Below are 26750 nucleotides of genomic sequence, written 5' to 3'. Positions count from 1 at the left end.
TATTACAGAGGGAGCTCTGGTGGCGTAGTGCCTAAGGCACTTGACTGCTAATCAGAAGGCTGGTGGTTCAAACCCACCAGCCACTCCTCTGAAGGAAGATGGGGCAATCTACTTCCGTAGTGATACGGAAACCCAAGGAGGGGTCGCTATGAGTCGGATTGACTTGACAGCATATAACAGCAACAATCATTACGGAAGTAGATTCTCCAACTTTCCTTCTGAGAAGTGGCTGATGGGTTTGAACTACCAGCCTTCTGGTTAGCAGTCAAGTGTTTCAGGCACTATGCTACCAGAGCTCCCTGCAAAAAGGGTATATTCAGATATTTCCTAAGACAAGGGGTTGGACCAAGTTTTCCTGGGGTCCCCTCCTATCTAAGTGCTATGTTTTGGTGCTAAGATAGCTTCTTCCTGGTGTCCATCACCCCAGGAACTACTTTATGGAGTTCTCTTGTTAACTGTTTCTAGTCCCTGTGGGGAAAGGCTACGAAAGTTAACCCTGACCTCTCCCTTTCATCCTTCTTTTGCAGTGCTGGTAATGGCTGGTGGTGGGTGCCTGTGGTGGCCCCCTTGGTGGGGGCCGTGCTTGGCACAGCCACATACCAGCTGCTGGTGGCTCTGCACCACCCTGAGGAATCAGAACCAGCTCAGGATCTGGAGTTTGCCCAACACAAAGCCTCAGACTTAGAAACTCCTGCTTTAGCTCAGATGCTGGAGTGTAAGCTATGATTAGGACACAACTCACTTCCCTCATGGACGCTGGAGAGGACCACTGACCCAGGCCTAATGACACGATATTCTCTTTATATTAATACGTCAGGCCCTCAGAAGGTGCATGACCTTCCTTCTCTTTCACCCATCTAGGCATCTCTTCCTGCTAAACTGGGAAGGATGCCTGGCAGGGGAAAACTCGAGGGAGATGAAGTCCAGGCACCCAGGCTCTTCACTCCCTCCTCCCCTCGAGTGGGTTTTCCGAACCTGGGAGGCTTCCAAGCACGCAGTTCCTCAAAGTAACCGCCAGAGGGTGCGCACCATGGATGCTGGATTGGAGGGCGGCGGGAATCCTTAGGGTGGAGGGGGCCGGACGGTCCAGCAGTGGAGGGGAGTTGGGTGGGACTTGGAGGGGTAAGAGATATAACTAGGGGAACTTCCTCCAGAGCTCGGTCCCCACAGCCAGACCCCCCCAGCCCTCGTAATCCCACAGCTGCACGCCTTTACCTTTACAGGGACACCGCCCCTAAAGTCAGCCACCCTCAGAGAGTAGTTAGGGGTGGAGGAACTGCCTCCGCCCAGAGGGCGTGGTGTGTGGGAGGGGAGCGGAGTGAGGACAGGAGGTGGAGTACAGCCCTTCGAATGCAGGGAGGCGGAGAGCGAGGCGGAGAAACTGAGACAGAACCTAATCCTTAAGACTTTCTGGAACTAGGTCTTTCAAGGAGAGGGTAAAATACAATGAGATGAGCCAGGGCGAGAAAAGAAGGAGCAGGAACAGAGGGTGGGACGGGGCATGAGTGTAGAAATAAATCGGGGCTGGAAAGCGCTGAGAAAATTCTCGTTCACAGCTTCCCCAGTCTCACACCCTTCCCGCAGAAGATGCTCTTTTCGGCAGCGTTCTCCTGTTTCCTTTCTCCCAGATTAAAAAAAGAGAAATTTCAGAGCCATCTAGCCTCCGAATTGCATTTTTTGACGAGCGATGGATGTGGGATGGGTGGGACGGGGGCATGGCTTTATAGTACTAAGCCTGGGAAGGGTTAAGACCCTCCTCCTGCCCCGCACAAAGATGGCGGCTCCCGCCTTCCCTCTGCCCCACTCCTCCCCGAAACCCCCTCCCGCCCCCCGCCCTCTCCCGCCACCTCCGTCACTTCCGCCCCGCCGTGGCCGAAACTGACACAAAGTAGCTGGCGGACTCCCCGGGGGGAGCGGGGCCGCAGCTGGGGGGGCGGGAGCCCGTGGGGAGCTGAACTGAGCGCCCCCCGCCCCAGCCCCCGGCATGGGCAGGACGGGGCCGCCGGGTCGGGAGCCGAGCGCCGAGCGCTGAGGTGAGGTGAGACGGGGGCAGCCGCGAGCGCTGAGCCTGCAGGGCAGAGATGCAGCTGCGGACTAGGGACTCCGGGGCTGCGGGAGCCCGGGCGGGGGTGCAGACAGAGGAGGACAGGGGACACGGATTCGGAAGCTGCGATGAGACAGAGGAAGGAGAGTGGGTGATTGGAGAGAGGAGGTGTCGAAGTGCCTGAGGCTGGGGGAGATAAGAGACCGTCCGCAGTGTAGGAGGATGGGGTGCTAAAGGGGCGCATGCAGGACTAGGAAAGGGGCGCGAGATGCCTAGGAGAAGCTTACGGAGCAGCGGAGAGAGGAGAACCGCCTTGGAGAGTTGTGGGGGTGGCAAGGGAGGAGTAACCGGGTCTGAGGTTTGTGTGCGCAGGGAAGGGAGTTTGAGACTGGTAGGCTTTGTCTCTGAGGTGGAGGTTTCTGTTCTGAGGAAAACCAAGGGTACAAGGAGAGAGTGGTAGTTGTGTCAGAGGTTTAACCCTAACTCCATTTGAGACTAGGAGCTCAGAGCTGTGGGGTGAGTCTTGGGTGTTGTCCTTGGGGCTGGAAGGTGGGTGGGGAGTGGTGGTGGTGCCAAGCGAACTGGGGGTCTAGGATTCCATTTCCTCCTACTTCTCTGACCTGCCAATCAATGTTCCTGCCAGACTCCTCTGAAAAAAGGGAGCAGGCTTGGGGGTCTTGGTGGGGGAGAGCAGGGGCCAGGCCTAGAGAAGGAGCTCTTTGCCTCCATGGGGCATTGCCTTCTTCCCAGAGCTGGCTATTTTTATCCCAAATGTGGCTGCAGAGGGGGCTGGGGCAGGGTGATCGGGCAGGCCACGTGGACATGGCCGATGGGCCTGACCATTCAGAAAACTCAAGCTGTATGAGACTGGAAAGGAGAAGTGAGAGGGGGGTCCCTGTTCCCAGGTCTCCTCCTCCCCTTCCCTTCCTGTTACAGTCGCCCAGAGAGGATGAGGTCTGGGGCCAATATAGCTTTCAGTCTCTCCAGGGTCTTAGAGGTAAAACAACTTTCCTGGTCAATGTCCAGACTCCTGAAGGCTTGTGTGGGTCCTTCATTAACGCCTTCATAGGACTCAAACCCAGATCTGGGTGATCCTTGAGATGAACCTCCCTCAAGTCGGGGCAGGCTACAGCACTTTTGATGCCCACCCTTGCGTCCTCTCGTTTAACCTCTCATTCCTCACTCCACCCTCCCATGACTCATACTCTAGACTGGGTGGAGACCCTGGCTGGGGGCCCTGGAGAAGGCCTTGGCATCTGTAAAATGTGGATGAGGCATTTCTTCCTGAGCCAGGCACCCATGGCTGCCATGGTTGGGGAGGGTCAGGGAGGAAAAGGACTTTTGGCTTTCAGTATTGCTTGGTCTGGGGTTTAGGCAGGGAGTCTGAGCTAGTGACAGGAGAACATGGTGTGGGTGACTGGTCTGTGGCCAGAGTCTGTAATTATAGAGGTTGGGCAGACAGGCAATTAGTAACTTTGGGGCTGACAGGCTGTCGGGTGTGCCTAGTAGGCTGGAGGGAGGGGAATGAAGGAGAAGAAGGAAAAAGAAAGGCATTCCACCTAGACAAAGAGAGGAGATGACAAGAGCAGTTTCCTTTGGGCCAGGCTGGGGAATAAGGGATGAGGCTCTGTGACCCTGTCTTGTAGGCGAGGACTTTTACCTTTTCAGGAGAAAGAGAAAAGGACATGGGAAGATGGACAGAAGCAGAGGCCCCCCTGACAGATGCTCCTTGAGCCTGCACTGGGTGCCATACTGACTGGACAAGGAATAGGGTGGGAAAGGAAGAGGGGGTGACTCCCTGCAGAGACCCCTTTGGTGGCCCAGAGGGCAGCCAACCCATCCTGAGAGGAAGCGGTGTGGGGACAGTCTATGCAGGAAATGAGTGCCTTGCCTCTAGCATGAGCTCCCCTGGAGGAGGTGATAATGGAAGTCCCAGTCATGGGGGGAGGGGATCAAAATCATTTTGAGAAGGGTAGAGCCTGCCCACCCTGTTTCCTGATGCCCTGCCAGGTGTTTCCTGGCTCATGTTCCCTCAACCCCACCCCTAGGGGGAAGTTTTGCTTTCTAGTAAACACAAGCACCAGTCATTGCCACCAGGAGGGTATATAGGAGCATCCATTGTCCCTGGTATGGGTACCTGCTGTCAGTATCTAGCCTCTTCTTTCTGTTCCCTTCCTTTTCCTGCAGGCCTTAGCTTTGGTAAACTGTCAGTCACCCTGTGTTGTTCAAGCCAGAAGCATGGTGGGAAATGATGGGGAAATCCCCTCTTATTTCTCAGAGACCTATCAGGGCAGTAAGAGAAGACTGTTGATGTGGAATTGTTAGGGGATCAGCAGGACCTGAGCAAGGGAAGAGGACCTCCAGGAGAGGTCTGATCAGGGCAAGGAAGGGTTACCCTCAGCTTATGGACCTCATTTGTCTGTCACCTTCCTGCAGGGTCTCCCATGGGATTGCTGGGACCTTGCTGGGTGAGATGGCACTGTGTGCAAAAAAGCGTCCCCCAGGTAAGATAAGAGGGAAGGGAAGGGGGAATCCCTGGGATTATTGAGAGTGGGTGTTGTTATGGCTGGGGGCGCAAAGGGAAGGGTATGGATTTGAGGAAGGGTAGATTGTATCCCCTGCGCACCCTGGGGGAAGCCTAGTTAATGAACTCATTCCTCTGGGTCCCTATGAGGGGTTCTCCGCTGCGATGCTGCGAGGGTGCTGAGAACCATCTCATCTCCAAACACCTATACCCTTATCTTGGGGCACCTGCAGCTCCCACTCTCTGGCCTAGGAGCCTGGGGAACTGCGCTCTCATCTTCTTGGTCTTTGTATCTTCCCTTCCTTTCTCCCCTCATTTTCCATCCACCCTAGTCCTCCTCATTTTCCTGCGGGCGGGGTGGGGTGTGGGGGGAAATGAAAGCGGTTGCCCCGGACAACGTAGGCAGTCCCCTTGCCCGCATTGGCCGTGGTCGGGGGGAGAGGGGCGGGGGGAGGCGGGGCTCGCGCGCTGGCTTTCGCCTACGCGGCGCGCTGGCAGGCGGCTGCCCCTGCAGTCTGGGGAGCGGGCGGGGGCACTGCTGGGTGCGTGCGCACGGCGGCCTGGGCCACTCAGCTCGCGCTGGAGTCCACGAGGGGCACTGACGGCGCGGCGGTGGCGCAGCTGGGCGCGCGGCGTCCCCGGGAGCAGGCGGCCACGAGGATGGCCCGGGCAGCGGGTGGGGCGCGCGCCCGATGGCTGGGGCTCCCCTCTGAGTGGCCTCTGCTCCTTCGCCTCTCTGGGGGGCTGTCCTGCCAGCGCCGCTGAGGCCAAGGACAGACAGACAATCCACCCTCCCCCGCTCATATTGGGATCATGACGGTCCCCAAGGAGATGCCCGAGAAGTGGGTCCGGGCCGGGGCGCCCCCTTCCTGGAGCCGAAAGAAGCCCTCTTGGGGGACAGGTAATGGGAGGCAGTGCCTGGCAGTTCTCCTGCGCCCTTGATTCTTCCTCCCTCTACCCCATTTCTCTTCTCCTCTGCCTCCACCAGCCTTCCCTGATCCTGTCCTTTCCAGATCCAGAGATTGTGCATGGTTTTTGGTGACTGCGCAGGGGGTCAACCCGAGGGGCCCCATTGGGGAAGTTTCTGGGAATAAAGTGGCCATTCAGGGAAGGGGTGCTCTTAGGAGGCAGAGGATTTGTTGCTGCAATATGCTCTGCAGGGGTCTTGGGGGATGGTAGGGGAAGGGGTCTGGAATGTTGCCCTGGGCATTATGTTTATTGCTAACCAAGGTACTTCGCTTGAGGTCATGGTGACCCCTGAAAGTGGGCTGGGGAACCCTTCATAGGACATCCACTTGTTCTAGGACTTGAACTTGATGCCTGCAAGAGGTTCAGGATAGGTTTAGCTGGGGGCTTATTTGTCACTCTGTGACAGATGTGTTGTTTAGGTAAAATGTGACCAGATGGTGCAAGAAAGGTTACAATTGGAGAGCAACTGTTTCAATTATTTCCTATTCCTTCCTCCTCCATCACTGTCTCAGTCTGCATGACCCTATCCCTGACCCCTCCCCCTTCTCCTACTTAAAGATGAGCTTTGAAATAAGGTGATGTCATTTTGGGCCATTCAGGAGCTGCTGCTGCTGACATGTGATAGATAGAGGCTGGGGTGGGGGGAGGTGTTCCACGTGGGGCTGGGATGTTGCCCAGCCGCAGAGCTGCTCCAGGGCACCGTGACCCTCCTTGTCACCCCTTGCCCTGAGGTTTGAGGTCGGGTAGGACCATGGCTAGAATTCAGTAGTCACCAGTGGGGAAGAAAGCTTTGTGTCTTCAGTGCTTACTCCTTGGCTATGATGAAGATTGCATTAATATAGTCTGGGGATTCCCAAGACCATTCATGGCTAAGGCTCCTCCAGAGGGAGGAGAGGAATTAAATGCCCCCAGTGGAAGACCTTCATGGTTATGGAGGAAAGGAGAACATGTTGTGTCCGTGAATGTAATGCCCACAGAACCATGTAGTCAGGATGGTGGTGAAAGGTGGAACAGAGGGAAGAATTTCGTGACACCCCAGGTGTGGTGCTAACTCCTTACAACTATGTACTGTGGAAAGAACTGAGGGTCCTCAGTGGGCCCACACAGAGTGGGGTGGACCTGACGAGGTGTTGACCCCAGCCTCAGTTTGCCCCTCCTGACTGCAACATCATTGTATTGCAGAAGAAGAAAGGAGGGCGCGGGCCAATGACCGAGAATACAATGAGAAATTCCAGTATGCGGTAAGTGATTTTAGACCATCTGTTCCCTCACCCTGGATGGAAGAGAGGAAGGCAGAAATAGCCTTGGTTGGGACTGTGGGGTGACTGGGAAGGTACTTGGAGGAGGGGAGGGAAACTTCCTTAAACCCTCTCCATCTACTACTGTGTTGATATTTTTATGCCTTCACCTGTTCAGTAAAGCAAGACACATTTAACCCATGAGACTCTCTTCTGTCCTCTCCTCTGCCTGCCCCCCCCCACCTGTGGTTGGTGGGTTTGAGGATATGTAAAGATGGACTCTAACTCACTGCCATCAAGTCAATTCTGATTCATAGTGACCCCTATTGGGTTTCCAAGGCTGTAAATCTTTATGGAAGCAGGCTGCCCCATCTTTCTTCCATGGGGCAGCTGGAGGGTTCAAACTACTGACCTTTTAGTTAGCAGTCAAATGCCTTAACCACTACACCACCAGAGCTCTTTAAAGATGTACTAGGCAGCCTCAGCCTGGTTCTGAGTTGAGGTTTGAAGCTGTCTCATTATCTTTTCTCCTACTGCATAGAGTAACTGCATCAAGACCTCCAAGTACAATATTCTTACCTTCCTGCCTGTCAACCTTTTTGAGCAGTTCCAGGAAGTTGCCAACACCTACTTCCTGTTCCTTCTCATCCTGCAGGTGAGTTACCCATAGTGTATCCTTTGTGACACTCTAAGCTGAATAAAGCCAAGGAGGAAGAAGATATAGGGGAAAAGAGGGCATACAATGATACTTCAGAGGCATGCCTTTTCTTTCCTCTTTTTAGTTGATCCCACAGATCTCTTCCCTCTCCTGGTTCACCACCATTGTGCCTTTAGTTCTTGTCCTCACCATCACAGCTGTCAAAGATGCCACTGATGACTATGTGAGTTGTTTTTACTCTTCTATTTTCCCTTTGTCTTCCCCCAACTCACTACCCAGCACAATTCCTTAGTGACTTTGACATCCTTCACCTAGTCTAGCTAGATTGATGAATCTTGGCAAGGGGGCAGGGACAGATGGGTGAGTGGGTAGGTCAGGGAGAAAGTGCATCTGCGAATGGGTGTATACAAGGCGTCACCTAAAATGCTCTGGGTTCCGCTGGTTATCTGAATCCTCTGAAGTGGACAAAGGCATTTTTCTTACTTTTCCCAGTTTTCTTCTTTTCAGTTCCGCCATAAGAGTGATAACCAGGTGAATAACCGTCAGTCTCAGGTGCTGATCAATGGAATGTGAGTGCCTATTGGAGACTGGGAACTCTGGGAAGGAAGGGGTTCCTTTGGGTACCTGTCCAGCTACTGACAGCCTCTTCTCTGTCTTCTCATTGCTTCAGCCTCCAGCAGGAGCAGTGGATGAATGTCTGTGTTGGTGATATTATCAAGCTAGAAAATAACCAGTTTGTGGCGGTAAGAGACAAGGTGCCCCTCTAGGCCTCCAAGACTCTTCCTTCTCTTTGGTAGAAAGAGATGAGTCTTTCGTCATTTACTGTTGGCTCTTAAACACCCATGGAAGGAAACTTTTTTGACTGACAGGGAAGCTTCTGGGTCATGTTAATATACCTGGGACTGGCTGCTTTCCACCCATTCATGTGCTTGGAACTAAGCAGACCAAGGAGAAGGAGGGATCATCAAAGAGTCCATTGGGGGTGGACAGTTGGGTGTCTGGGCATCTCATGAAGTTTTCCCTCTAGGCGGACCTCCTCCTCCTTTCCAGCAGTGAGCCCCATGGGCTGTGTTACATAGAAACAGCAGAACTCGATGGGTAAGTGGTGTGTACAGCGTCACCCCTCTCCTGCTTGCTTAGGGGTAAAAACATTGGTTTTGAAAGAGGTTCCCAGGTCTGGGTTCTGTGCCTTTTGGGAAATTTAGGAGTAAGAAGGTTCTGGGTGTATAGAAATATTACCCAGTCAGCATCTACTGAGGCTTAAGCAGTGGTGCCCAGTGGTTAGTTGCCTAGAATCTGGAGTAAGGGAAGGGAGTGGGAGCCAAGACTCAGGGTCATTGTCTTTCCAGAGAGACCAATATGAAAGTGCGTCAGGCAATTCCTGTCACCTCGGAACTGGGGGACATCAGTAAGCTTGCCAAGTTTGATGGTGAGTATTCCTTGGAGGAGCAGTCTTCAGGTAGAGGAGGTGGGCTGGGTTTGGGGTATCATTTGCACTGTTTTCTTTTGGCTTCTTGTTGCTGTGACTATGTACCTTCCTGGACTTCTTTTTTTTTTGTGATTGGGTGAAAGTTTAAACAGCAAATCAGTTTTCCATTCAGCAATTCATACACATTTTCTTTCAGGTCATTGATTGCAATCCCCTCAATGTAACATCACTCATCCCACTTCCTCACTGCATTTCTCATTTCTATCCCTTTCTTTCCTGGCCCTTCCTGCCTTCTGAACTTTGTCCTAGGGCAAATTCTGTCCTTTTGATCGCGTATGGTTGATTGTTTTAAGGAGTGTGTCACTGTTCACCTTGTAGACCTGTCTATTGTTTGGCTGAAAATTGAGCCATGGAGGTTAGTTCAGTTTCAGGTCTGAAGGGTTACTAACGGCCATAGTCTCAGTGATTCTACCAATCTCTATCTGACCAGTAAGCCTGGAGTTTTTTTTTTTTTTTTTTAATGATTTTGAGTTTTGTTCCACATTTTTCTTCCATTCTATCTAGGGCCTTCTAACGTGATCCTTTTCAGGGAAGTAGGTAGTTGTAGCCAGGTACCATCCAGTTCTTCGGGTCTCAGGGTCATGGAGGCTGAGATTTGCGTGGTCTGTTAGTCCTTTGGACTACTTATTTTCGTGTATCTTTGATTTTCTTCACTTTTCTTTGTTGTGGGCATGGAGAGGGAGCTCTTATGGCATTGTGCCTAAGGCATTTGACTGCTAACCAGAAGGCTGGTGGTTCAAACCCATCAGCCACTCCTTGGAAGGAAGGTTGGGCAATATACTTCTGTAGTGATACTGCCTCTGAAACCCAAGGAGGGGTCGCTATGAGTCAGATCCGACTTGACAGCAGTGGGTTTTTTTGGGGGAGGGGATGTGGAGAAAGCAATAGTTGCATCTTAGATGGCTATTCATAAGCTTTTAAGACCCCAGCTGCTACTCACAAAAGTAGAATTTAGAACATTTTATTTGTGGAGGCTTCCTGGTCTTTTTGGAGATGTCAGGGGAGATACCAGGTGGCTACTACTTGCTTTTGAGTTGATGGTGATTGCAAAGGAGCTTCATGTGTGACAGATCCCCATGTGCTGTGCATTTGAGAGAAATTCACCTTATTCTTTTGCTTATTAACTCAGAATAATAATAATATGCTCCTTATAAGGCAAACTATAAATGCATAAGAAAATGTTAGTAGTCCTTCCTGCCCTTCAATTCTGTCCTCCTTAACCAACCATGTTAACTGATAGTTCAGTGTGTATTCATCCCCACTTTTCTTGATGTTTATGCAAACATGTAACCATAAATAAATGGAATCAGACTGTATTAAAAGCTCTACAGTCTGCCTTTTTTACCTATGAAATATACCATAAATATCTTTAAATAAAGAAACTTACCTCATTCTTTTTAAGAGATGTATGATATTTATAGAGTGGAGGTACCTTAATTTATTGCATTGTTCCATGACTATTCAGTTATTTCCAGCCTTTTGCTCTTCAAATAATACTTCGATAAACGTTGTGTATATATTCTTACTGTCTTAAGCCATTATTTCTGTAGAAGAGAGTCCCCAAAAGTGGACATAGTAGGTCTGAGGGTCATGTGTGCCTTTACTAGTAATTGATACTGCTTCATTTCCTTCTCAAAAAGTTTCATCCGTTCACACTCCCATCAACAGCGTGTGGATGGGGCTCATGTCCTCATTCCCTCAGCTGCTTTTTCTCTCTTTTGTTGTCTTGTGGTCAAGTTGTAAACTAGGCCTTGAGTGGTTGTTGTTAGTTGCCACTGAATCAGTTCTGACTCATGGTGACCCCACATGTGCCAGAGTAGAACTGCTCCATACTGTTTTCAAGGCTGTGATCTTTCAGTAGCAGATCGCCAGGCCTGTTTTCCAAGATGCCCCTGAGTGAGTTTGAACCGCTAACTTTTCACTGGTACTGAGTGCTTAATTGTTTGTGCCACCGAGGAACTCCTAGACCTTGAGCAGTTGTGTTCTTGTCTCCCATTCAGGTGAAGTGATCTGTGAACCTCCCAACAACAAGCTGGACAAGTTCAGTGGAACCCTGTACTGGAAGGAGAACAAGTTCCCTCTGAGCAACCAGAACATGCTGCTGCGGGGCTGCGTGCTGCGAAACACCGAGTGGTGCTTCGGGCTGGTCATCTTTGCAGGTGAGCCTCCTAGGGGCCAGACAAAGAAGGGTAAGAGTTGGTGACTCAGCCTTTCTTCAGGAGTGTGGGAGAAAGCTGGGTGGGCTGGTAGAATATGTAAAGTAAACAAATTCCAGCTCTGAATACAGGCATCTTGCCTAGCCAGTGTCTCCATTTCACTCTGATGGCCTGTAGTCTGGGGACAGGGGCAGAAGCCCAGAGGCAGATTCACTGTTTGGCTTTCCCAGCCCTTCCCATTCTCTTCCAGGTCCTGACACTAAGCTGATGCAGAACAGTGGCAGGACAAAGTTTAAGAGAACGAGTATCGATCGCCTAATGAATACACTGGTGCTCTGGGTAAGGCTGTCTACATCTGCGTCCTGTTCTGCCCTTCTGTTTCTCCCTGGGCGGTTCCCTTTGCTCCCGTCACCTTGGTCAGTAGTCAGGCTTCAATTTTTGGCATAAAAGCCACTGGCATTCATCCACTCAAAGACAGGGTTTATTTCAGGCTCCTTTTAGACTTGGAAGATGTTATTTTTTTAAAAAAAACCTCAGGAACATGCATGAATCAACAACTTAAAAACAAATTTTTACTTTCTGGATTCTAGTTATGATGGTGACTTAGTGCAGCATGTGATCTTCTGTTTGCTTTTGCCAAGGACAAGGAGGCCTTCACTGGGATAAGAGGGAATGAAAAGAAAAATTTCCATTTGGAAGGTGGAGAACAGGGTCTTTTCCCCTAGCTTCTAAGAGTGTAGTATCCCCAAGGAAAAGTTTCTGACTTAGTATTTGGCAATTCCTGAATCCTTCTCTTGTTTGGCTAGAAATCTGAGCTCCTTGTCAGGCTCTCCTCCTTTTCTTGCACCCCCACTGCCTGCTGCCTGCCCCCCCACATGCCACCCTGAAAAGGCTGGGACCAATCTCTGTGGTGAGACAGTTTTTCCGCGCCCCGGCTTTAAAGGGTTTGCCAAAACCCAGCCTACCTGAGAAATGTTTTTCAAAGGCTCGTACTGCCCCCTGGTGGTCCCTGGGCACTGGGATGGTTTCTGTTTTGTTTCAAAGCATCAGCAGTGGGGGTACCTTTAGAAATAGATGCCTGAAGTCAGACAGAAATCTCAGTTCTTTCCTTTAACTACAAAAACTTTCTTAAGTTCCTTTTTTTGGGGCTGCTGGGGATGGGGAAAGTTTACAGAGCAAATTAGTTTTCCATTCCACAATTAATACAGACTTCGTTTCATGACATTAGTTGCAATCACCTCAAAGTGATAGGGTTCTTCCCACTTCCTCCCTGGGCTCCTCATTTCTCTTTGCCCTTCTTTTCTTGCCCCTTCCTGCCTTCTCGACTTTGTTTTTGGGCAAATGCTGCCCTTTCAGTCTCATATGCTTAGTTGATTGCTCTGAGGAACGCATTCTTCATCAGTGTTATTGTTCACTTTATAGGCCTGTTTACTGTTTGGCTGAAAGATGATCTCCAGGAGTGGGTTTAATTCTAGGTTTGAAGGGTGTCTAAGGGCCATAGTCTTGGGGTTCCACCAGTCTCTCACACCAATAAGTCTGATCTTTTTTATGATTTTGAATTTTATGCTACATTTTTCTCCCACTCTGTCCAGGACCACCTGTTATGACCTCAGCAGTCTTATTATGTTCCTTCTTCATGGATTCCAAGCTTTATAAAATTTTTGATTATCAAGAAATCTTGATACAAGTTGATACAAAGATATACATTGTTTCCTTAGTTTAAAAACAAAAAAACAAATTTGACAACTTGCATGAGATAATGAGTGACATTTTTGTCAACTTTGGGAAGCTTGGCTCAGGTAAATTAGTGATTAAAAACAAGCTTATTCTGTCATGTTGGAAGTAGAGCACCCCTTTTCCTACCACCTTTGAGGACCCCTAAGGGTCCCACAGGAGTTCTGGTGGCATAGTGTCTAAGGCATTTGACTGCTAACCAGAAGTCTGGTGGTTCAAACCCACCAGCCACTCGGAAGGAAGATGGGGCAATCTACTTCTGTAGTGATACTGCCTCGGAAACCCAAGGAGGGGTCACTATGAGTCTGAGTCGACTCGATGGCAGTGGAAGGGTCCCACAATACTAGATTGGGAGCTACTCAACTATTTCACCTTCGCTGTCATACAGATGAGAAAAAGGTACAGAGAGAAGACCACATGATGATTGGTGGCAGAGTAGAGCCTGTCAGTCCTTCGAGCTCTTTCCAGTAGAGCATGCCACCAGTTTAAAGATTGCTGAGCTTTTGAGGGCTAGAGTGCGAGTGGCATCTACCTTCAGGGATGCACTTGGTTTTGAGAGCTGCAGTGGGTAGCCAAACTTGCTTCTCATTCCTTCTCAGATTTTTGGATTCCTGGTCTGTATGGGAGTGATCCTGGCCATTGGTAATGCCATCTGGGAGCATGAGGTCGGGACACGCTTCCAGGTATACCTGCCCTGGGATGAGGCGGTGGACAGTGCCTTCTTCTCTGGCTTCCTCTCCTTCTGGTCCTACATCATCATCCTTAACACCGTCGTGCCCATTTCACTCTACGTCAGGTAGGCACTTTCTCTGCCTTGGGGTTTCTCTGGGGAATTCAGGTGGCAAAGCTCTTTTTCTCTATGAAGATGAAATCCTTGAGAAGGAACTTGGAATTTCCTTCTTTCTATACTGTGAACATGTGATATTATCTTTTTATCTTTGTGTGCAGAGTAAACTTTTCATCACAGTTTCCTGGCACTTTGGGCTATATTAGAGCAAAATGCGTATTGCTTTGTTTTTGTCCAGCACATATGTTTTACATGCGTATATGCAAAGAAGCTTAGTAAGCATGTACGTGGCACATACAGCAGTGTATTAGGAATGGGCTTCCTTCCCTTTAGGAACTTCTGATAAAGAAAGAAGAACCTAAACATGTTATAAAACAAAATAGGAGCAAGTTCTATAGAAGTCACTCCACACAGTCTTCCTTAAGTGTAAGCAGGGGAACACACAGAGTGTAACATGGCCTCCGGCTTCAAAAGCAGTGGACTGGAAGGGAAAGGGGACACAAATGTGTCAAAAAGAATGGGGAGATACCAGGTAGGGACACAAAGTGCTCTGAGAGTTAGAAGGGAGTAGCTGCCCAAGCAGTTAATCAGGGAGGACATCTCTGAGGAGGTGGCAGTTGAGCTGAGCTTTGGTGGTGGGTGGGATGGGTAGGGGTAGAGCTGGAGGAGAAGGCTGGAAGCAAAGAAAGGGAGATGGAAACCTAGGAATGGCTCCCAGAGTTGGCAGGAGCAGAGATGATGAAGGGGGAGCTGTGGGGGAGAGAGCTGGAAACATAGCTTGTCCCCAGTTATGAGATCTTGCATCTTAGCCTGTCTACTCTGTACTTGGTAAACTATTAAAGTTTTTTTTTTTTTTTTTTAAATAAAGTGTTTTAGGAAGAATCAGCTGGCAGAAGTATACAGCATGAATAGGGAGAAATCTAGGGTATTTGAGGTAAAGAGATGGTAACAGAGACTGGGCCAGTGAGAATGAAGGGGAAATGAGGCTGCAGGAGGAGGAAGGAAGAGTGACCAGAAGAAAGAAATGTTCTTTCCTTCTTAGTGCCTTGCACTTGAGATAAGGGAGTCTGTAACATTTTTAAGGAAACGCTTTATGGAGATGCTCAAAACTCATCCTGTCTGATGTCTTTTGTTAACATTGACTCCCCAAATAATCCTTAATTCTCCCACCAGCCCCCGAATCCTAGTGCTGGTGACAGTGAGCTGACAGTAAGGGAGAGGGTCTCTGTGCTGCAGTGTGTGCAGTTTGGACTTTCATGGAGCCTTTAGAGGAGAGTTGGAAGGTCCATGGTTTAATCCTGCCCATTCATTAGCCAGGGAGCCCTGGTGGTGCAACAGTTAAGGGCTTGGTTGCTAATTGAATGGTTGGTGGTTCAAACCTGCCTAGCAGCTCTGTGAGAGAAGGGCCTGATGACTTGTTCCCATAAAGATTACAACCTAGAAAACCCTATGAGGCAGTTCTCCTCTCATAAGGAATCACTATGACTAGTTTCCTCTCATACAATGAAAGTTGTGATACTTGTTCTACCTTTTTCATAGGATTGTCTTGGTATAAAATAAGACATTAGATTGGAAAACACGTTTTTAAAATTAAATTACTATTCAAATATTGAGTGGTAGCTTGTCTGTCATTATTGTGACTCTGGTTTTACATTACCATTTAAATTTCTTCTTGCTTACAATCTGTTTTTCAAAAAAACTTCATTGTGTCAGCCTGATTTTTTTCAAATAAAATTATGGTCTTTGGGCTTTGCCATGCACATCTTGATCAAAGTTCACTTGAAGCCCTTGGTAGTTTTCTATTTTAGTTTATTTTATCTTTGTTAATTATGGTTTGGGTGAAAGTTTACAGAGTAAATGGTAGGTTTTTTTCTCCTCCTAAGTCTCATCATGTTTAAGTGTATAGAGAAAGGGGGGTAGATTAATAAACTTGAGTAGAGACAGGGCTATGAAGAAATTTCAGCTGTATCCCTTTTTGCCTTGATCAGGGTAATTCTGTACCTGATCCTGCAGCATGGGAGTCTCAGTCAGATTGGAGGCAGAGTTCCAGATGTGCTCATTATTCAGCTGTCCTGGGCCTAAACATAGGACCCTTTCTGGAAACCTTATAGTCCATCTCCCAAAGAAGATGTGAACAGGCCTTGCAATGTTCAGAGCACTCTGCCATTGTGAATTGGATTATTCCTCCAATTCTTTGGGCCCCCTCTCCCTCTGTAGGCAGCATCTCAACTTTGTCTTGTATTCTTCTGAAAGCTGCAGAATCAGACTTCTGGAACCCTGAGGCCAGGGTGGAAGGAGAGTGCTGCTGCCTGTGCTGGGCAGGGGAGGAGTGGGCTTCAGAGCCCTCTTTGTGGGTTTCTCCCCCTGGTGTGGCCCCTCCTGAGGGACATCTGTGGTGCCACGGCATGCACAGCCCCCTCATTATTTCTCTCTTTCTCTCTTCCCCACTCGCACGTTCTCTTGTTTTTCTCTGCATGGTTTCTGTATCGTTAGCCCTGAGGTAAGAACTGGCTGAGTGCCTTGTCTGCAGCCCCTTTTCCTCCTCTGCCTGTGCTGTCTGTCCTGCCTGCCCAGGCCCTTTGCACCATTTTGTCTGGAGAGTGTCAGGAGGGTCAGGTTGGGGAGTTCCTCTGCCAGCTGTGAGTGGCTGGTTGCACCTTCAGGCTCTCCTTGCCCTTTTCTGCCCAGGTTCCCATGCCCAGGTTCCCATGCCCAGGTGTCTGCTCCATTCTTGTTGCTCCCCGGCGGAAGGCCTATAGCAGAGCCCTAGGTGGGTGGGGCTCCTCCTCCTCTTCCTGCCCTAAGCCTTGCCTCTTTTCCTCTATGTAGTGTGGAAGTCATCCGTCTGGGCCACAGCTACTTCATCAACTGGGACAAGAAGATGTTCTGCATGAAGAAGCGGACACCTGCAGAGGCCCGCACCACCACCCTGAATGAAGAGCTGGGCCAGGTGGAGTACATCTTCTCAGACAAGACAGGCACCCTCACCCAGAACATCATGGTCTTCAATAAGTGCTCCATCAATGGCCACAGCTATGGTATGGCGGCACCTTTGGGGACCGGGAACGTTGTTTTAGTCTGAGTTCTCTAGAGGAACAAAGCTAGTGAGACATACATATAAACGTGTAGAGAGATTTACTTTAAGATAATGGTTCACACAATTGTGGAGACTGGCAAGGAAACTCCCTTTTCAACTGATTGGCTGATCACGTCATGGAAGGTGGCTCCATTATATTATATATGGAAGAGCACCCAGTCCAATGTCTGCCAGATCACTGGGAATCACAGCCTGGTCAAGTTGACACATCATGGGTGTGTGTCTTGCCTGAAGGCAGAGTGGCTGGGGTTCCCACAGTTGTCTTGGCATTTGGGTTTTACGTATTTCCTCCTGGATGTTGAGGGTCCTTGAAAGAGTCTGCTCTATCCCATGTCAGGAAGCAGATATTGTAAGCACTTCCTTATCCTCTGTTGACATACCATTGTAAATTGGTATTATTCCTCAGATCCTTGAGACCTCTCTCTGTTCTTTCTGGAGTCTACTGGGCTCAGCCCCAGGCAATAGGGAGCTTCTTGACTGACTGAAGTGAAGCCTGAGATTCTGGCCTCTGGGTGCCTTGGCCAGGTTGGACCTTGGCTGCCCCAGTGGAGTGCTAGACCCTCCTTGTGTTGCTGCTCAGGGCCTTTGTGAGTCTCTAGAAGGTGACTGATCTTCCCAGTGTGGCCTCGTGCCGTGGTTTCTTGGCTGAGCTGCTGGGATGGCTTGGGGCAGGGGTGTGTTTGGGGCTGACTTTATGCAGAGTGTGAACCTCTATCCTAACTGCTCCCTCTACTAACCTGGACCTTGTGGGCCAGTGTGTGAGGCTTTGTCTGATGTGTGGGCCTAAAGGGTAAATGGTTCCAAGGAGGCTTGGGAGGCCTAGGGGGAGGGGTGTAGAATTGGAGCTGCCATGTGTGAGTGTGTGTGTGTGTGTGTCTGTCTGTCTGTCTGTGTGTGTCTGTGTGTGTGAGAGAGAAAGAGTGAGTGTGTGAAGGTGGAGGGGCAGAGATGAGGGAGCTGGGGCAGAGCTATGACTTATTCATGACCAGAGTCCTGGGCTTCTGAGGGTCCAGGGTGCCAGTTACCTCCTGTCCCTCAAGTCAGCAGTGTGCATCAGCTTGAATGGGGTAGGGGTTCCCAGCCATAACCTCTGTCCTGGAGAATTCTCTGCCCCTTGCTCTGAGAGCTCCCCAGCTCTGATGTTGCTTCTTCTCTGTCTTGGCTGTGTGCAGGTGATGTCTTTGATGTCCTGGGACAGAAAGCTGAATTGGGGGAGGTAAGATCCAGCCTCCATACTTATTCTATGTGTCAATTAAATGTAGGGTGCCTGATCAGTACCAGTTGGTAGAATTAGGAGTGATGTGTCAACTGGTCAAGTAATGGAAAATGCTTGGAGAAATGAATGTTTTAAGGAAGAATTGGTTTCAGAAGTGAGAATTTTGAGGTCCATAGTAGACAGTTGAGCTCTCCTACTGAGAGTTGGAAAGGCAGTAACAGGGTGAAGACATCCCCTTTCCTGGGATGCAGCCTGGTGACCTACCTTTTCCTAAGAGCCCTTTTACCTGTTCCAGAAGCCTGAACCCATCGACTTCTCATTCAATCCTCTGGCTGACAAAAAGTTCTTATTTTGGGACCCCAGTCTATTGGAGTCTGTCAAGATAGGGGACCCCCACACGCATGAGTTCTTCCGACTCCTTTCCCTGTGTCACACTGTCATGTCAGAAGAAAAGAATGAAGGTGAGCAGAGGAGCTGGCTTGAACTCTCCTCCCATCTTCCCCCTCCACCCTTGGGCTCAGGCTGTGGTCTGCAGGGGGCTTTCTGGGTGGGGCATATGGCTAAGAGTGTGGCCATTTACACTGTGTGTGTTCTTCCTTCGCACCCAGGGGAGTTGTACTATAAAGCCCAGTCCCCAGACGAGGGTGCTCTGGTCACTGCAGCCAGGAACTTTGGTTTTGTATTCCGCTCTCGTACCCCCAAAACGATAACCGTCCATGAGATGGGCACAGCCATCACCTACCAGCTGCTGGCTATCCTGGACTTCAATAACATTCGCAAGCGGATGTCAGTCATAGGTGAGTTCAGGTTGGGGGTGCTAGGGGTAGCATACAGGCCTGGAATGGGTGAGGTGAGCTAAGTAACCCTAGTTGGTGTGTTTAGGTTGAGGTCTTTGCCTGCCTGAATTTTTTGGGGGACTTTCTCCCCCTACCCCATTCGTAGTGCGGAATCCAGAGGGGAAGATCCGCCTCTACTGCAAAGGAGCCGACACCATCCTGCTTGACAGACTTCACCACTCCAACCAGGAGCTGCTCAACACCACCACTGACCACCTGAATGTAGGTTTGAGGAGAGGAGGGACCTTGTGATTTTGCTGCTCTCACTGTTGTGGGTGGGAGATTGAGGTTGAGACTTTCTTGACTCTGCCTCCAGGAATATGCAGGGGAAGGGCTGAGGACCCTGGTACTGGCCTATAAGGATCTGAATGAAGAATACTATGAGGAGTGGGCTGAGAGGCGGCTCCAAGCCAGCTTGGCCCAGGACAGCCGGGAGGATAGGCTGGCCAGCGTCTATGAGGAGGTTGAGAACAACATGATGGTATGGGCTACAGGACAAGCCAAGGGTGGGCCAGAAGGGCTCCTGCCTACCTGCTCTCTTGCCAGGGACTTATGTTGTATTTTTCAGCTGCTGGGTGCAACGGCCATTGAAGACAAACTTCAGCAAGGAGTTCCGGAGACCATTGCCCTCCTGACACTGGCCAACATCAAGATTTGGGTGCTAACTGGAGACAAGCAAGGTGAGAGCCCAGCACGACTAAGGAAATTGCATCTGGATGGCTGCTCTGTTGGATCCTTGCATGGAGCCTTGGATGTCAGGCAGGAGAGTGCACTGACTTGGTTGGATACTTGTTCATAGCTCCTGCATTCTCTCTTGGTAGAGACGGCTGTGAACATTGGCTATTCCTGCAAGATGCTGACAGATGACATGACAGAGGTGTTCATAGTCACTGGCCACACTGTCCTGGAAGTGCGGGAGGAGCTCAGGTACCCAGGAAGACCAAGGGAGGCACTGTGCACAGGGTTGGAAAGACCCTGCTTAGGCTCGAATCCCTACCCCCATCAGAAGCCCCTGCACCTGTACTGAAAGACCACCACCATTTCCCCTGTCACAGGAAAGCCCGGGAGAAGATGATGGACTCATCTCGCACTGTTGGCAATGGCTTCACCTGCCAGGAGAATTTTTCTTCTTCCAAGCTCGCATCTGTCTTGGAAGCTGTTGCTGGGGAGTACGCCCTGGTCATCAATGGTCACAGCCTGGTAAGGTCACCACCCTCAGTTTGAACAGTGTCTTTCCAGAGAACCCTTCTCTCCATACGGCTTTTAGATCATATCTTGTCCTCATTTCCTTGGACTTCTGGAAGTCATGGTCCTGAGGGTTAGGAGGAGCCAAGACTCCCATGTCTCTCCTAGGCATGACTGTGGCTCTCTGAGATCTCTCTGTGTTACAGGCCCATGCGTTGGAGGCAGATATGGAGCTGGAGTTTCTGGAGACAGCATGTGCCTGCAAAGCTGTCATCTGCTGCCGGGTGACCCCCTTGCAGAAGGCACAAGTGGTGGAACTGGTTAAGAAGTACAAGAAGGCTGTGACTCTTGCCATTGGGGATGGAGCCAATGACGTCAGCATGATCAAAAGTGAGTGGATCGTGTGGGTCTGTAGGCTGGGCAGGAGGACCCAGGGAAGAATGACAGAACGGGAGACTAACATGGTGGGACTCTCAAATGTTGGCCATCTTCACCCTCTTATCTCTTTTGTCTCCAGCGGCTCACATTGGTGTGGGCATCAGCGGGCAGGAAGGGATCCAGGCTGTCCTGGCCTCCGATTACTCCTTCTCCCAGTTCAAGTTCCTGCAGCGCCTCCTGCTTGTGCATGGGCGCTGGTCCTACCTGCGCATGTGCAAGTTCCTGTGCTATTTCTTCTACAAGAACTTTGCTTTCACCATGGTCCACTTCTGGTTTGGCTTCTTCTGCGGCTTCTCGGCCCAGGTAGTGAGCATGCCCAGTCCACTGGAACATAAGCTCCTTAAGAGCAGAGATTATATTTGTCTTGTTCATTGCTCAATCCCCAGGGCCTAGCTATTGTCTGGTGCATGCATTTAAAAATGCTTGTTGGTGGAGTGGAGAGGGAGCTCCAGAGAATTCCTTAGGGCTCCTTGAGTGTCACAACACTTGTCTTCCCCTGTCTGATGTGTAGTGAAGAAAGGTTCCTCAGCCTCCTGTTCCTGGGGCTCACTCTTCTCTTGCTGCCTGTTCTCTTTTCAGACCGTCTATGACCAGTATTTTATCACTCTATATAACATCGTGTACACCTCCCTCCCAGTCTTGGCTATGGGGGTCTTTGATCAGGTATGGCAGAGTTTAACGATACAGCAGGATGGGGCGGCATTGCTGTGAAGGAGTTGCACTGACAGTAGTGGGTGTGTGATACTTCCACCCACTGCCTGTGGTCACTGGGAAGATGGTTGTTTCTTTCAGCTGGGAGGGTGTGGCTATAACTGCCCTGGTTGCTGAACAAAGATTCACTGGGGACAGCTAGTTTGAGGTTGGATTCAGCTGTCAAAATTTAGAAAGGAGGAAGCAGGGATAGGGTCGGCCCTCAGCCTTCCTGAGTCAAATTGACAGCGTCTGAGGCCTCCCTGCCACCTGGCCTTCCCTGTACAGGATGTTCCGGAGCAGCGGAGCATGGAGTATCCTAAGCTGTATGAACCAGGCCAGCTCAACCTCCTCTTCAACAAGCGGGAGTTCTTCATCTGCATCGCCCAGGGCATCTACACCTCAGTGCTCATGTTCTTCATCCCTTATGGGGTGTTTGCCGAGGCCACTCGGGATGATGGCACCCAGCTGGCCGACTACCAGTCCTTTGCAGTCACTGTGGCTACTTCCCTGGTCATCGTAGTTAGCATGCAGGTATGAGGCTATCTTGGAAACTGCCCCCACCTCTGAGAAGACCAGGACTCCCATCTCTGGGGCTGTGCTGGGCAACTGTGATTCCAACTGTCTCATGGCCCAGATAGTCTGGCCTTGATGGGAACTGGGCACTACAGTTCTGTTTCAGGGGGATGCAGGTCAAGGTTTTTGTGGGTGCCTGTACTGTCTGTGACAACCCCTACATTTTGCAGATTGGGCTAGATACAGGATACTGGACAGCCATCAACCATTTCTTCATTTGGGGAAGCCTCGCTGTTTACTTTGCCATCCTCTTTGCCATGCACAGCAAGGGGCTTTTCGACATGTTTCCGAACCAGTTCCGGTTTGTGGGTGAGTCCGTGTGGCTTCTTCTTGAATCAATGAGGCATCACAACTCTCTGGTCAGATGGAGTAGTCAACCAGTCTGCACATCACAAGTGTTTTATTCAACATTCCTTATGTGCTACATACTCTGCAAGGTGCCATGGGGATATCAAGGTGTGTTCATCCTAGGCCCTGCTCAGAGAGCTTCCATATCCATGAACATGAAGAACATCTATACCAGGCTGTGGGAGATAGGGCTTCAAGAGAGGCCAAGGGCTGGTAGCCTTCCTGGTCAACAAGGTCATTGTTCTGGGCTGACCAGGGATAGTCCCACAGAGGAGGCTGCTGTGGGAGGAGCAGGGGTAGAGGGTGCGATTCCAAGCTGGAGAGCTAGAGGTATGAAAAGGCCACTTGTTTCTAGGGACTCAAATGTTCCAACTAGGGTGGGGCAAGAAACACCCATTAGAGTGCCAAGGTGTTAGGTTTGTATCTGACTTATGAGTCGTCTTGTTATTTGTTTGTTTTTGCTTTCAAGAGAGAGAGGGAAATGACATCAAAAATGTTCTTTAGAAAGATGCATCTGCAGTGATGGCCAGTGAAGAAGCCACTGGAATGATTGAGTGAGAGGCTGTTCAGAATTGGTGCCAGTGAGGTGGTGGTGGCTGGCAAGGGGAGGCTGGCTGAGTGGCAGTAGGTGAAGGAAGGCTTTACAGGTCTTGATGTTTGCTTTAGTTCATTCATCCAACAGATACTCAGGCAGCACCTACTGTGTGTGACCCACTGTTCTAGATGTTGCAGACACAGTGATCCTTGTCCTCCTGGATCTTATGTTTCAGTAGGGGAGACACAGTTTACATAAATAGATACAATATGGAAATAATAAGTTCTACAAACAACATTAAGCAAGGTAGAAAGTGTCAAGAATGGTCTGGGAAGACCTCTTGAGGAAGGGACATTTTCACAGAGAAATCTGAATAGAGGGAAGGAGTAAGCCCTCTGGGAAAGAATATTCCAGGAAGAGGAAACACCACTGTAGAGGCCTGAGGCAGGAGCTTACAAGGAAGTCAACTGCAGCGCGAGGGCTGGGGAGGAAATGAGGTCGGAGGGCTAGGGGTGTGTGGCTGGTGGAGGAGCAGGGACGGGAAGTAGTCTAGATAGATCATTTAGGTGTTTACAGGTCGGGGTAAGATCATTGAGTTTTTTCTTTTTTAATCGTGGCGAAAACATGCATAACAAAACCTGCCATGTCAACATTTCTACGGGTACAATTTAGTAAAAAAAAAAAAAAAAAAACACTCAATGCCATTGAGTTGATTTCAACTCATAGCAACCCCTCCTTGGGTTTCTGAGGCAGTATCACTACGGAAGTAGATTGCTGAGTCTTCCTTCCACAGAGTGGCTGGTGGGTTTGAACCGCCAGCCTTCTGGTTAGCAGTCAAATGCCTTAGGCACTATGCTATCAGAGCTCCCACAATTTAGTAAGAGCATTTAATTTTAATATGAATCTCCTAGGAAGCCATCAGAGGGTTTTGAGTGGGGATTTATGTTTTTAAAGGATTATTCTTACTCTTTTATAGATAATAAGTGTAAGGGGCAAGGGAGCTCTGGTGGCATAGTGCCTAAGGCATTTGACTGCTAACCAGAAGGCTGGCGGTTCAAACCCACTAGCCACTCCTTAGAAGGAAGACTATGCAATCAACTTCCATAGAGATACCACCTCAGAAACCCAAGAAGGGGTCGCTATGAGTCACATGACTCAACAGCAGTGAGTTTGAGGGGGCAAAGTTGGAAACAGGAGACCAGTTAGGAGGTTATAGCAGTAATCCAACTGAGAATGATAATGACTTAGAATAGATTTTAAAAGTGGTGGAATTCTCTAGATGTTTTGAAAATGGTGCCGAGATTTGCTGACAGATACGATTTGGGGTATGAGAGAAAGGGGGGAATCAAGATTGGCTCCAAAGGTTTTAGTTGGAGCCTTTCCTAAGCTGAGGAGACATGGAACAGATTTGGGATGGAAGAAACAATACTTTGGTCACGTGAAATCTGAGATGCTTGTTAGATGTTTGAAGGCGCTTTGGTGGTGTAGTGGTTAAGGCATTTGGCTGCTAAATAAAAGGTCAGTGGTTCAAACCCACCAGCCCTGTAGAAGAAAGATGAGACAATCTGCTTCTACAAAGATTTACAGCCTTGAAAACCCAATGGGGGTCACTATGAGTGGGAATAGACTCAATGGCAGTGAGTTTGGATTTTGGTTAGATGTTTGAGGGAGATGTCAAATAAGGCAGTTGGAGAAATAAGTCTAAAATTTGGAGAGGGTGTGAAGCTAGAATTTGGATGTACATTATTCAGGGTTTGGATGTGGGAGGCAGGGAAGAGAGGGAAGCTAGGGGTGACTTAGGTTTTGTGATGGAGGAAGTACAGTTGCCAGAAATAGAAATGGGGAAGTCAGGGGGACTGCCCTTCTATTCTCTTTGTGACTCTCAAGGCCTCGACCCCTCTCTACCCGCAGGTAATGCCCAGAACACCCTGGCCCAGCCCACAGTGTGGCTGACCATTGTGCTAACCACGGTCGTCTGTATCATGCCTGTGGTTGCTTTTCGGTTCCTCAAGCTAAACCTGAAACCTGATCTCTCTGACACGGTAAGAAGCTGGGCTGGCCAACTGGGGGGCAGAGGTGGTGCGTGAGAAGAGCCCTCTGACTTACACGCTCATGTGGCTGCAGTTTCTGGATTGCATGACAGTGAGGTGTATCAGTGGTCACCTGTTGTGCCTTGGGGCAGCCACCGCATGCAGCTGCAGAGCTTTCCTGTGCCTGCCTCGGCTTGGTGCTCTGGGTCCCTTTCCCTTGGTGGTGTCTGACTCCTCTTGCCGCTCTCCGCCTTTAGGTTCGTTATACACAGCTGGTGAGGAAGAAGCAAAAGGCTCAGCACCGCTGCATGCGGCGGGTGGGTCGCACAGGCTCCCGACGCTCCGGCTACGCCTTCTCCCATCAGGAGGGCTTTGGGGAGCTCATCATGTCTGGCAAAAACATGCGGCTCAGCTCTCTGGCACTTTCCAGCTTTACCACCCGCTCCAGCTCCAGCTGGATCGAGAGCTTGCGCAGGAAGAAGAGTGACAGTGCCAGCAGCCCCAGTGGTGGGGCCGACAAGCCCCTCAAGGGGTGAAGGCTAGGACTGGGACACCCTGGTCAGAGCCCAAGGGACTGGCCAGGCATCGAGGGAACCAGGGATTGGAACTGCTGGTCTTCATTCCCTTTGGCCAGAAGGTGTCTTCCTTGCCTCACCCCCCACCCCTCAAACTGTCCTGCTGGTCCCACCACGAGTGGTTGAAGCATCCCCAGCAGAGGGCGCCCCCCACCATCTAGAGGGTAGAGGGGGTGGACCCCAAGGGCAGAGCAGGGGCTGGGTCTTCAAGAATCAGCCTCAGTGGGGAACCGGGTGTGGAACCAAAAACAAGAAAAAACTGTGAGAGATTGGATCTGCCCCTGTCATGCCCAGAAGCCAGCAGGGGAACTCTGAAATCTCTGTATTTTTTTACTCCCAGTCCCCAGAGGGGCCCCCTCAAGCCCCTGTTCCTGAATTACACAAGAATGTATCTTGCCGGGAAGCCAGAGACCTGCTGGGGCCTCTGGGCCCCTACATCGTATATGTCTCTCTTTTTGATTTGTGTTTGTGTCCAGTTTGGTTTTGTCTTTTTTTTTTTTTTTGGCAAGTGGAGGAGGCCTTTATGTGACTTTTCTGTCGTGGTTGGTGTCGTAACTGTCCTGGGGAAGAGGAGGCTGGCTCACACTGGGATGTCCATCTTGGCCCTGGCCTGGCTGGGCATGGACTGGTTTGGGAGGAGCCACATGGCGCAGTTAGCCCTCCAGCAGCTGGTGGGCATGTGACAGGGAAGCTGACCAGGATAGGAGGTACCTGTCAGCCAAGAGGGTGCTGGAGAGTCTAAGGGGGAATTAGGTCCTCTCTCCTTCCTTGCCTTGAGAGTAAAGTGCTACTCCCACACCCCAGCACACACATATCCCAATTCCTAGATTCGTTAAGTCCTGCTGGTTTTGGACTGGAGCCTGGGGAAAGTGGCCCTATCCTTCTCAGTGAGCTGAAGCTGGTTATGAAGTTTAGCACTGGGGGTGGGGTAGGGTAGGGGAATGAATTTATCTTTAAATTTAGATGAAGTTCATTAGCAGACTCCCTTCTGACATCCCTTCTTCTTCCTCTTCTGGCACTTTTGCACCTGTACCCCACAACCCTGAACACCCTAAAGTGGAAAGGAAAGCTGGCCTCTGCTGCTCAGAAACAAGGGGTCCCGCCCTCTCCAGGCCCAGCATCTGGCAAGAGAAGGTAGAGTTTCCTGTACAGGGTGGTGGTGGTGGAGGAGGAATGCAGAACCAGGCTCAGGCCAGGAGACTGCTTGACCAGTGCCTGGCCTGGTCTAAACAGGGTTCAGTGGAGCCTTGTTACAATCTTTCCCCTCCATCTTCACACCTCTAAAGCTCTTTCCCCACTTAGGTGTTTCCCAAGTTAATTGCTACCAAATCAGCCTTTAGAAGAATCCCTTCCTCTTTGGTGGTGAAATGGGTACATCAGATATGGCCTGGAGCTAGAAATGGGCCTGGGGATTTTACATACATGATTTGGGAGCTCTGGAGGAACTAGAAGTGGGTGGTGGTGAGAGGGGGGTGGGCTAGGCAGGGACTAGGGGGAAGGGGAAGTCTTGGCAGGGAAATCGCTTTTGGCCACGCAGTTTACAAATCCAACATCATGTCTGTGTTGTGTGTCTCTCAAGGTGAGAGTGATTTTTATACCAAAGAGGAAATGATTTTTTTTCATAT

At 50.1% G+C, this 26750-nt stretch overlaps 2 protein-coding genes across 2 annotated transcripts in view; both read left to right on the top strand.

The window, feature by feature from the left end:
- The window catches only part of AQP10 (aquaporin 10), a 3154-nt gene extending 2428 nt beyond the window's left edge, over positions 1–726 (top strand). The window contains exon 6 of the mRNA XM_007948534.1: positions 528–726. Coding sequence (XP_007946725.1) covers positions 528–726 — 199 coding nt within the window. The remainder of the gene's footprint in view (positions 1–527) is intronic.
- A 4655-nt stretch (positions 727–5381) lies between these two features.
- ATP8B2 (ATPase phospholipid transporting 8B2) lies at positions 5382–25086 on the top strand. The gene is made up of 27 exons (XM_007948532.2): positions 5382–5469; positions 6720–6778; positions 7317–7430; positions 7558–7656; positions 7941–8002; positions 8104–8176; positions 8461–8531; positions 8783–8862; positions 10923–11081; positions 11329–11417; positions 13412–13608; positions 16429–16637; positions 17869–17912; positions 18208–18373; positions 18521–18709; positions 18855–18970; positions 19065–19229; positions 19317–19428; positions 19570–19675; positions 19804–19948; positions 20140–20323; positions 20451–20674; positions 20951–21034; positions 21350–21595; positions 21808–21946; positions 24432–24562; positions 24808–25086. Exons 1-27 carry the CDS (start codon positions 5382–5384, stop codon positions 25084–25086), a joined length of 3630 nt encoding a protein of 1209 aa, XP_007946723.1.
- Positions 25087–26750: the final 1664 nt, after the last annotated feature.

This window comes from Orycteropus afer, unplaced genomic scaffold (assembly GCF_000298275.1).
Source record: "Orycteropus afer afer isolate SDZICR_OR568_19922 unplaced genomic scaffold, OryAfe1.0 scaffold00217, whole genome shotgun sequence".
NCBI lineage: Eukaryota > Metazoa > Chordata > Mammalia > Tubulidentata > Orycteropodidae > Orycteropus > Orycteropus afer.
The sequence above is the reverse complement of the archived record's forward strand: the minus strand, read 5'-3'. Positions and strand labels throughout refer to the sequence as shown.